This window comes from Capsicum annuum, chromosome 5 (assembly GCF_002878395.1).
Source record: "Capsicum annuum cultivar UCD-10X-F1 chromosome 5, UCD10Xv1.1, whole genome shotgun sequence".
Classification (NCBI taxonomy): Eukaryota; Viridiplantae; Streptophyta; class Magnoliopsida; order Solanales; family Solanaceae; genus Capsicum; species Capsicum annuum.
The window spans coordinates 68,301,408-68,313,569 of NC_061115.1; the positions used below are offsets into that span (position 1 = coordinate 68,301,408).

At 34.3% G+C, this 12,162-nt stretch overlaps 1 protein-coding gene across 2 annotated transcripts; it reads left to right on the forward strand.

Moving 5' to 3' along the window:
* Positions 1-403: 403 nt before the first annotated feature.
* Positions 404-6,774, forward strand: LOC107872453 (WAT1-related protein At3g30340). 2 transcript variants are annotated; one of them, XM_016719148.2, is made up of 6 exons: positions 404-813; positions 888-950; positions 1,066-1,182; positions 1,378-1,759; positions 2,308-2,459; positions 6,497-6,774. In XM_016719148.2, the coding sequence occupies exons 1-6, from the start codon at positions 632-634 to the stop codon at positions 6,639-6,641; spliced, it is 1,041 nt and encodes a 346-aa protein (XP_016574634.1). In that variant the 5' UTR covers positions 404-631; the 3' UTR covers positions 6,642-6,774. The 2 variants fall into 2 exon arrangements, with proteins under 2 accessions (XP_016574634.1, XP_016574635.1); XM_016719149.2 differs by lacking the exon at positions 6,497-6,774 and adding an exon at positions 3,747-4,666.
* The last annotated feature ends 5,388 nt before the right edge of the window (positions 6,775-12,162 follow it).

The window sequence follows — 12,162 nt, forward strand, 5'->3', positions numbered from 1 at the left end:
AGTTGAACACTTCAACTTGCAAAAGATCAGCTAGAAGCCTCCAAAATTTATGTGTTATGTCAGCATTGGGTGTCCATGAGACATAGTAGTGACGAATTGGAGTGTTTAGTTGCAGGTGAGACTAAGTTGAAGTGTCTAGATGTTCACTCTCAAAGTTGAAGTGTCTAGATTTGCACTCTCAAAGTTGAAGTGATTACTTGTTAGCTGAGACCAAGTTTGAACGTCTATTTATTTATTATGCCAGATGAAAAACATGGGAAACTTGCGTATAATTTCTGAGGTCATAAGCTTATGTTGCATAAAATATTAACAAAGAAACTGATTTGAGCAATCGCCAACACGGACGATTCAATTAAAAAGTAGTTGAAAGTGGCTTCAAGAACATTATAAACATGGAGATATTTGCCTTGGAAAAAACAATGATGTGATGTTGAGAATCAATCTCATATTCACTCTGCTTCCTTATGTATTACTATATATGCTGGAGCTTATGTGTCTATGCACCAAATGTGGCTTCCCAAATAAGAAAGACTGTAGGGTGGGCTCACTCACATACTGGATAGGTGACTCAGAATTATAGTCCTAGTTTCACTCCCTTAGGAAAATCAGAAAGGACGGTGAGTTGTTAAAAATGAATTTCTTTCAGAAATGGAAGGCAATTGCTGTAATGATTTTTGTTGAATTTGCTCTGGCTGTTGTAAATGCTCTATGCAAAAAGGTTCTCAATGAAGGAGTGAATCAATTGGTGATCACTACATACAGGTTATCAATCGCTGTGATTGTCTTAACCCCCATCGCATGTTTCCTAGAAAGGTATGTCTTTTTACACATTATGTACCTTCAAAATCAGCTATCACAATAGATCTTAATTCCCTTGCCTTCTGCAGGAATTTTATATCACATTTGACAGGTCGCGTTGTCTGTTCTCTGTTTTTCAGTGCAGTTTTGGGGTGAGATTTCTCCTCATTCTGTATGCTAAAATATCATCACCACATTTGTTACAGTAAACATTACAGTATGCTTTAGTCAATGACGACACACTCTGAGAAAGATCGATGTTTTCAGGGGTACGTTCACTCAAAATTTCTTCCTGTTTGGACTAAAGTACACCTCATCAACATTTAGTTGCGCATTCATCAATATGGTTCCCATCAACACATTCATCATGGCATTATTACTTGGGTAAGCACACTGTTAATCCAACTCTTATGCACGATTGATTCTTCTGACTCATACATGATTTTTGCACCCTTGCATCTTGTATAGCAAATTCGAGTTGATTTCTCATATGGTCTATCAATATGCATATGCATAGCAAATTATTGTGTAATGATCATATCCATATGCATGAATGATCAACTTCTGAAATTCTTGCAGGCAAGAGAACCTAAACATGAAATGCAAAAGTGGGAGAGCGAAGGCATTAGGAACCTTATGTTGTCTTGGTGGAGCCTTAGTACTAACTCTATACAAAGGAATGCCATTGATAAATCAGTCAGCACCAGAAGTTGAAGTGAACCACAATATAAAGAGTTGGATTTTTGGTTCAACGTTTCTATTCGCTGGGAGCGTCGCTTGGTCTTCGTGGTTCCTCATACAAGCTAGGATTGGGAAGGAATATCCTTACCATTATTCAAGCACAGCAATAATGTCATTGCTTGGAGCCATTCAATCTGCAATCTTGAGCTTGATTATTGACAGAAACACATCCACATGGTTTCTCAAAGGAACTTTAGAGATCTCAACTGTCATATATGCTGTGAGTAATCTCCTAGCTTCTTGTTTATTGTTACTATGTCTTATTATATGATCAAACCTCTCTATAACAACATCGTTTTTTCTGAGAATTTTTTTACTACTATAGCGCAATGCTGTTATAGAGAACTGATAATATAACATGGCATGGAAGATCTTCCACGAAAAACGTGACTATTATAGTGAAATGTTGTTATAATAATTAATACTCCCCCTGTTTAAAAAAGAATGACCTACTTTGACTTGACATAAAATTTAAGAAAATAAAGAAGACTTTTGAATTGGCTTTAAACCAAGGTTGTGTTAAATATACCAAAATTCCCTTTAATCTTGTGGTCCTAAACATGTCATGTGAAAAGTTGAAATTAAAATATTATTAAAAAAAAAAGGGTCATTCTTTTTTAAACGGACTAAAAAGGAAAGTAGGTCATTCTTTTTTTAAATGGGGGAGTAATTATTATAGAGAGGTCTAGATATAGTTGCTTAGACCATAGTTTTATTCAAGAGTATACAATTTGAATAGTCTGAATAAAAATATTTGTGTATGTACAGGGAGTGGTGGGATCAGGTTTATGCTATGTGGTCATGTCATGGTGTGTAAAGCAAAAGGGTGCAGTATTCACCTCTGCATTTTGTCCTCTCATTCAGATTTTTGCTGCTGTGATTGATATCTCCATACTTCATGAACAAATTCACCTTGGAAGGTAGGAAACTTCTTATCTTCAGGTTTTTTTACCAAAAAATGAACAAGAATCAAGATAAAGGAAAAACAATAAAGAATAAAAGAAAGGACAAGCTCACTGATTTCAGAAAAAAGTATAAATACCATTTGTTTCACTTTACATGACATTATTTTCTTAGTAGTCTCAAAATGTATGACACATTTCTATATTTGAAAATACTAACTTTGTTGTTCTACAGAACATAAGAAGAAAACGTTTGGGGATAAAAACATATTCTGCTTGTTTATCCATTCACATCTGAGAATATAAATAGACAAAAGAATTCTATTCTATTTCTAACTAGGAAACTAATAATAAAATCATATTCTACCTTCAACTAGGATACTAAATCCTATTTTATATCAACTTAAATAACTGAATTTCAAAAATAAAATAATTAAACTAAAAAGAAAATAACAGCAAATAACTCAATACTTCAACACTCCTCCTTGAGATGTTTGCTGGTAACTTCAAGTTGTTCACAAAGAGTTTCTTTGGGAAGAGCTTTGGTAAATATATCAGCGAGCTTGAATCCCTTGTTGTTCTCAGCAATTTCATTGAACCTCTCAAAACATTTTTTCAAAAGGTTCTTCCTAATCACCTTGAGAATCTTGTTCTATTGTAGCATCTCACGAGAGATGTTGAGAGACAAATAATCAGAGTCCACAACACCCTTCACAAATCCAATGTACTCTGGCATAAGATCCTCACAATTATCCATAATAAATATCTTCCAAGCTCCTATTTTCTCCTTGCAGTATTTGCATTTGTATCGTTCCCCAACAATAGGACACATCCCACAATGATCACAACCTACTCCAATATGAACTTGAGGTCCTCCTCCCATTAACCATGCGGAAAGATCAAATCTAGGTAGTGATTTGCAGCCAACAGCTTCGTCCTGATTTTGTGCTGATGGGATATGAGGAGCAGCTCTGTACGCTGATGCCTTTTCCCGTGATGCATACAACTCAGGAAACTGCTCTTCCAGGTAGTGTGCAAGAATCAAACAAATATTGGGGTATCTATTTGGATGCTCCAGTTGTCAAACTGGACATCTACATAGCTTGTCTCTAGGATTGATCACACAATTTTCACAATAAAAATGGCCACAATTAAGAACTTCGGGTTGGAATAACAATTGCTTGCAGATACCATAAAGCAAATATCTCATAAGTACTTTCTTTTCACTTGCACTGGTATTTTCATCTGCGAAGTTAAGATCTTTTGACGTTGCATCCTTACTGTGTTCAGAACTCGATGTTGCAGGATCTAAAGAAACATCTCTTGAGGAATGCTCTCTTTTCTCTGTTGAACCACATTTCTGCGAAGGACCAGAATATGGTGAAACATTGTCTGGAACACTATTATTCTTGCAATAGGATTCTGATAAATAGTCATCAACTTTATCATAATTTGACATATCATCGTAATCATCCATCCCATCATCTCTGTCCTTCTGATCTTTATGAAATATGAGGTCTGAATTGGAATTATTGTCATTGCCAGAGTCTGGAGATCCGAATGTGGTCCCAGCTACAGTATGTGGATTATCCTTAGTTATAGCCTCCTTATTGTCTTGAAGATTTTGAGGACTTTCTTGAGAAGTGATTTGTTCGATTTCAACATCCATTGTAGTGCAACAATTTTCAATTTTTCCAAAATAAAAAATAAAATCGTCATCGTTGTGCTTGGTGGTCACAATAACCTGCTCACAATGACTTCTTCGACAAAATTGCTCTGAATTTGAGTTCCAATCCAAAGGAAAACTTATTTTTATCATTTCAACTGTAATCACTTCTTGGCCACTAGAATCAGAAACAACATATTTTTTTTATCTTTGAACAGTAAGATATAATCTTGTTCTAGCATTTGACCAATACTCAATAGATTTTGGTCAAGAATTGGTCAAGATCAGGTACCGACAAAATATCTCGAATAAATTTAGTACTTTTGGGATCTTTAATTGCCACAGTTTCTTTACCAACAATCTCCAACGTGGGTTTATCGGCTAACTTGACACTACCTTTGGCAGATTCCAATTTCATAAAAATTCTTGTTTGCTGGTCATGTGTAGAGTCCAACCACTGTCCAAAAACCATGTGTTTTCGTCATTCAATCTTGTTGCTTCCATCGCCAAAAACACAAACTCCTTCTATTCTTCAACTTCTGAAACGTTGGCTTTTTGAGTTTGTTGGTTGTTCTTTTTCTTCACTCTGCAAAACCTTTCAATATGACCAAGCTTACTGCAATATCAATACTGGAGATATGGTTTCTTCCCCTTAAACCAATAATCATCCTCTTTATGATTGGTTTTTCTGCAATACTTGCATAGAGGAAAGTTTTTTCTCTTCTTGACTCCATTGCGAGAATCGCATTGATTATTTCTATTAGAATTAGTAGAAGTTTCTGGGATTTTACTTTCCTTTTGCATTTGCATCTTCCCTTTGAACTTGGCTTGAAGAGCAGTTTTAGTAGCTTTTTCTAGCCTCAAGGATCTTCTTTGCTCTTGAGCTTGAAGAGCATGTACAAGTTCTGAAGGTGACAGTTTTGTGAGATCCTTCGAATCTTCGAGTGAGGAGATCGTTGCTTCAAATCTTTCCGGCAAACTCACAAGAACCTTTTCCATGATTCTTGAATCTGTAAGCTCTTCTCCCATAAGTCTGATTTGGTTTACAACCTTCATCAACTTGTTCGAGAATTCTTCAATAGTTTCTGAATCCTTCATTTCAAGAATTTCAAACTCTCTTCTCAAATTTATCACTTTTATTTCCCTAATCTTGTCACTTTCGTGAAATTCTTTTTTTCACTTGTCCCAATCCTCCTTTGCAGTCTCACTCGCCATAACTCTAGCGAAAATTACTTCCGAAAGTGCTGATTGTATGCAAGAGAGAGCTTTAATGTTTTTTGCAACCTCTTCTCTGTGATTCTTAATTTGCACCATAGTTGGATTATCTGGCAAAGGATTTACCTCTCCTCCGACCTCTACCACTTGCCATAGATCATATGCTCGCAAGTATGTTCTCATCTTGATAGCCTAAATTGGATAATTCTCACCAGAAAAAAAATAGGGGTGAAGGAATTGAAAAATTGTTGTAAGCCATAACAATATTGACTTTTACGCAGGATTATTTTTGGGGTCTTCTCTCTCACAGATCCCTCAAGAAATTGGCTCTTGATACCAATTGTTGTTCTACAGAATACAGAGAAGAAGAAAACGTTTGAGGATAAAATAAAGTATTCTGCTTGTTTATTCATTCACATCTGAGAAGATAAATAGAAAAAAGAACCTATTCTATTTCTAACTAGAAAACTAATAAAATCCTATTCTATGTTCAACTAGGATACTAATAAATCTTATTCTATATCAACTTAAATAACTGAATTTCAAAAATAAAATTACTAAACTAAAAAGAAAATAACAGCAAATAACTTAATACTCCAACAAACTTTAATTTTTTATTTTACCCTTTAAAAGAAGTTTATATGTGCCGAGTCAAATTAAAGGGCAATCCAATGCACAAAGCATCCAACCTTCACGCAAGGTTTGGGGAAGGGCCGAGCTAGGATTTTCACTAAGGGTTTAAAATATAAAAAATTAAACATATGAAGAAGTTGAAGGGAGTTCAATATTTATTATATATACATACATATATATATATATATATATATATATATATATATATATATATGAAAATATAATTTTAACCATGTATCATAGTGTAATATTCTGCCGAAGGGGAATCGTTCGGCCCTACCTGGCTCTAGCCACACCACAAGGAGTGTGATTTAGACAGCCCCGAATGCAAGCATTAATGGTTGCTTCGCAACTCGAACCCATGATCCATAGATCACAAAGACAACTTACATGATGGACAAAGGATTTCTCTTGTCTGTCAAATGATGGTCAAAATGTTCAGATTAAAAGATGTCAACTTGCATGATTTTACCAGCTTGCCGATCATAGTTGGAGATTAATACTACTACTAAAATTATCTTTTTTGTTTTTGTTTTAACAGCATTTTGGGGTCCATTTTGGTTATTATTGGCTTGTATATTCTTCTATGGGGTAAAAGCAAAGACACAGAGAACTTGACGAATCCTCCAACAGAAAAGAATGGGGAGGCTATACTACCTGTTACTTCCAGTTCATCTCATACTTAAGGAGGAGACCACATGTATTAAAATAGAATTCCTCCCAGAAGCACTAAGTAATGCAATTTCCAGTATCTAACTACATCAACAAATCAATGTCACAATGCCAAAAGTGTATATCCAATTATGATGTTGTTTAAAACTCTGGTGTACAATGTGTTATCTTTACGTTGATGGCAGTCATCATCTTTCTGTAGGATTTTGTTCAAATATACAACACTTTGCGCGAAGATTTGGACCAGTAACTCAAATTTTTCGAAGAAGCTTTCAGCTAATACTTTCAAGTTTCAATAAACTTAAAATCGTTTTCTTCACACTTTTAAATCATTTATATTTGTATAAGCCAATACACATAGTAACATGACTCAGTATTAAGGATCCACATAAGCACGAAGAATCACCTACATATGGCTAGATCTTTACCTCTTAACTCTTTATACAATCAAACTTCTCTATAACAACGTTGTTTGTCTGGATATTGTTATGTTGCTACAGCGAAATTCTGATATATATAACATATCATATAACATGAGGAAATGGTTCCTAAAAAAAAAACCTGGCCGTTATAGTGAAATATTATTATAAAGGATGACTGCTATAGAAATGTACTGTAATCAGCATGTCATGTCCTTCTAATGGTCCAAGAGTTATGTTCTGTTTATTAACAAGTTCAACTTTGTAACCTTTCCATCATCTACAATAATGTCTAACATATAATTATCATTTAGAAAGGAAACTTTAATCATACCATATATTACAGAGTCTTATTCACAGCATTGATAAATACATAGTTACATATATGGTGCTGATGTGAAGTACCTTGTGAAACTAATATCAAAACTGCAATATAGGCCTAAATCCTGAACCAGAGGAGTTAAACATGGCACAACATTTAAGCTGAGCATAATTGTGACTAATCAGTAGAACCCCACTGCTAAATAGACTTCTACTCCTTTCTATCAAAGGATAATAATTGCCCAGAATCCTTGAACAACTCAATTATGGAACTTCCCTTCACCAAATAATTATTTCTTTAAACTGTCTATTAATCACCAAGCAATGAATGTTGAGAATACAGTTAAATAATAAAAATGTGCTTTTTAACTGCTTTAACTTTTAGATGAGGTGGTCACACACTTCAACATGGTATCTGAGCAGTCCTGAGATCGAATTTCACTGCCACCATTATAAAAAACAATGCCAATGTGCTTGGACCATGAAAAAGAATTGGCCCGCATGTGAGGGGACAAGTTGAAAATATAGTTAAATAACAAAACCACAGCTAAGCTACAAAACAGCTTGTTGTCAAAGACTCTCTCAGAAATACAAACTTCATAAACATTCCCTAACGAATATGCTAGAATATATATGCTAATGCTAACTAGAATATTGCATCACAATCAGATCACATTTACTCAGCATATGCAAGACTAAAATAGAAGTCTTTGCAAGAATCTTTCAACTTCTCTAGCTGAAAAAAAATTGGAATCAACGAGAAGGTGACTTTCTGAGATAATATGTACTAGTTGAGTGACTATTGGAAAAATCAATCCAAGATTTGCTATAGTATCCCTATTCCTTTCAACTTTTTCAAATATCCTGATGTTCCTCTCAATCTAGATTGCATGTACAAATACAATATAAACTTAAGGAAAAAGGGCCAAATATACCCTGAACTATTCAAAATTTGTCGATTTTTCGTTGTTTTGGAGCAACGTTAGTAAGAATGTTCTTTTGGAACTATTTTGCTAGTTGAAGGTGATTTTTGAGCAAAAAACATAGCGATAGGGGCATTTTTTAGAAAGGCATTTTTGCGTCAAAAATATAATGGAGGATAAAACTTATCAATTTCAAATAGTGGAGAGGTATATTTGACCCTTTTCGTAAACTTAATTTAATATGTGAGTGATACAAGTTCTCTCTTTAGTACTCTGAATTATTATTGGCTAGTGTTGCATAGGATGCCACTGCAGCCATAATTTTTTCACTGAATAAGTGAGCTATATTTTTGTCAAATTATGACACATCACATCACACAGCTTGAATCCACATTATTCCCATGAATTGTATTGATCAGAATTCCATGAATGAATATCCAAAGTTTGAATTTTGATTTTGACCTTGACTCATTTTTTTGATATCAAATGTCTCCATGGCATTTTTTGAGTGAACTCATAGCAGCTGTCAGTCAGGCCTCATTTGTTTTTATTATGATTGTCTGAATCTAAATGCACATATGAATGATTAAGATACTATCTTCAGATCTGAAAACTGGATGAGTAAGACTGTTTGTTTTTCAACATCTAAATGTGCAAAATTTATTTATTGTATATATATTAAAAAATATAAATTAAATAAAAAATTAATTATAAAGAAAATATTTGAATTAATACAACAAATTTATTAATTGATTGAAAAAATATTTATGTTTCCTAGTGATTGTGGAGATGATTTGTATTGGTGGTAGTGGTAGTAATGATTGATGTTAGTGACTAGTAATATTGGTGGTGATAGTTGTGACTGCAGAGATGGTTGGTATTGTAGTGACTATTATGACGGTGACGATTAGTAACGGTGGTGGTGATGTGATGTGAAGTTGGTTGATGGCAGTTTTTTGAGGTATTGATTGCGATGGTTGAAAAATGAGTGTATGATATTTGACGATGTATTGGTGGTAGTTGGATATGCTATTATCTATGATCGTGTAGATGGTTGTTAGTAAAGATAGATTGTAGTGATGATAGTGGTTGAAGTGACGATACCAGTGACAATAATGGTGGTGGTGGCTGAAGAATGTGTGGAGGTTGATGATGTATTAGTGGTTGTTAGTGGTGGTGCTAGTTGTGATAGATGAGTTGGCCGATAGTAGGAATTGGTTAGTAATGGTTGATGATGGTGGTGACGTTGGAATTGATGTTAGCGTTAGGGTGGTGATAGTAGTGGATCTAATTAAAATAATAGAGGTGGTAGGTTTTGTAGCGGTTGACACTAGTGGTTGGTAGCAATATTGATTATCAATGGTTGTTGTGATGATGGAAGTGGTTGGTGTTGAGTTCGAAATCGAGAGGGCGTCATGCGGAAGCTTAAAGTTTGCAAATCATTGAACGATAACTCAGACAACAAAGAAAAACATACTAAAAAGAAACATATTATTGATATAGTTTGACCAATTGGCCTACATATTAAAAACTAAATTAAAGAAAATATAAAAACTGTTGGGAGAAAAATCTCCCCTTAAACAAGACTCTTAAATGACTAAATTATGGATGCTATTGTGTTATGACATGAGAAGAAGGTCTTCTATTTATAGTTGTTCAAAACCTTTTCTCCAAGAAAGAGGTTTGACAAATATGAAAAAGTTTTGTATTTTCCTTTAAAGAAAAATAAAAGTAATTATGATACTACTTTTATTTTCCTTAAATAGAAAACTAAAACTCAATTTTGGTAAGAAATTAAATCAGGGCAAAAATCCTAACAGTTAGTGGTGGGTGGTGGTTAACAATGGTGGTGGTGATAGAGGAGGTAGTCTTAGTGACTGGTGATTGTGGATAGAGTCGTGATGAATATTATTCAACACAAGAATACCTCTTAATGATATTAAGACTTGGTTCTAGATTTGGATGATTATGACCTATTAAGAGCTAAAATCTTAATAAAATGTAAATGCACTTAATGATCTGAAGTCCGAATTATTCAGATTCATACCTCTATTAAGTGCAAACAAATAGGCCCTCAGTAAATATGCCTAATCATGCTTTAATTTTGACTTCCTTGGTTGTTTGATCAAATCCATTGCTTAAACAATCTTCCTCACCATCCAACTAGCTTTCTTAGGTATGGGAACACCATCTATTGGCTTTCTTTTGATATAATAAGCATGAATCCACCTAATCCAAAGTTTATCCCGTTTATAAGCCAAACCCCATTGTTCCATTATTTTATGTTTATATATCAAATGAAAATCCCATACACTTGTTAGTAAGCACATCTTATTCTATGATACTAGAGCTCTCTTAGTAGCGTGAATACTGCCGAATCAAATGTAGCTTCTGCATAAACCGTAATAACCTTAGCTGGAAGAACAAGATTTGAGACCAATTAGTTTGGATGCCAAACAAAATTGTTTTTGCCATGCGGAATACATCAACAACATTAATATATCCAGTATAATTCCATAAATAAGGACTCAACTCTTCCTGTATAAGATAGCTTCTTAACATTACATAATGATATTCTACTTTTATCACTATCTTCTCTATAAGAGGTTATCACTGTTACTGATTAATTTGGTTAGCTTCTTAGATGCTAAAGGCACCCCTAGATATCAAAAAGGAAGTTCACCCTAAGAGTATCCCACTCGTAGTATTTTTGATCCTTGAGTAGCCCTTTACTTTTGTCATGTCTTGAGCCGAAGCCCTAGATATGGCATGCATCCGATACTATTGCTAGTACGAGAGAACACTTTGGCATATCACATGACCATACAACTAACATAATGAATAGTGAGGAAACAGAATAGAATAAGAGTTCTTAAAGGATAAAGTCTTTCATCAATGTTCATTAATATCACAAAACGTCTGAAGATACAATAATCATGACAAATAATACTAAAAATTACAAGATCTATCTAGCAACTAAATCAGTCTATGAAGCCTCTAATAAGTACCAATAAAAAGAAAGAAAATATAATGAAGTCATGATATCCCGTCCAACCTCCTGATTGGAAAGAGGCTCACCAATAGCAGAAGACGGAGATCCTAATGAGGTGGTTGACTGTGGATATGAGAGTCAGAACCTACAGTATGAAATAATGTAGCGCCAAAGGCGGTCAATACGTGGAATGTATTGGTATGCAAAATCATTTCAGGAGAGTAGTACATCAAGAGATTAGAAATGACAATAAAATTCAAATGTAAAAGAAGACAACTGGAAAAGAACAAGAATATAAGTTAAATTTATGATTAACTAAGTAAGCTAGATTTAATTCCTTTGATTATTTGTGGGAGAAAGTAGTGAACCGTCATAAACCACCATGTGAGCACATGGATTCTGATCTCGGCCCGATCAGCTAAGCTATCCAATACATTGCCGGGTATAGGATGTGACATGACATAATTTGCTAGCAAGTATCCATGGTTAGTCCCTTTTCGGGACACATAAAAAAAGAGTCATCCGACTTGCGAATAATCTCTATCCTATGTCAGTAAACATATTTTCGGGCATTTTTTATTTAAACCTATGGCTTTACGGTCATCTAAGTAACTCCCTTATGCTCATGACGTTATCTTATTAATCAGATTAGTTCTTGACAAAAATGTTAGTCTTTTTATGCTCATGTTCATAGTTTAGCCTTTTTAGGCTCATGCTCATTGTTTAGCCTCTTTAGGCTCATAATTATGTATAACCACTTTAGGCTCATATTGAGAGTTAACCGTAATAGGTTCATATTCATGAGTTAACACTATCAATATTGGAGAGTCATGATAGGTAATTTCATGGTTCAATGTGATATAATTCATTTACATGATTG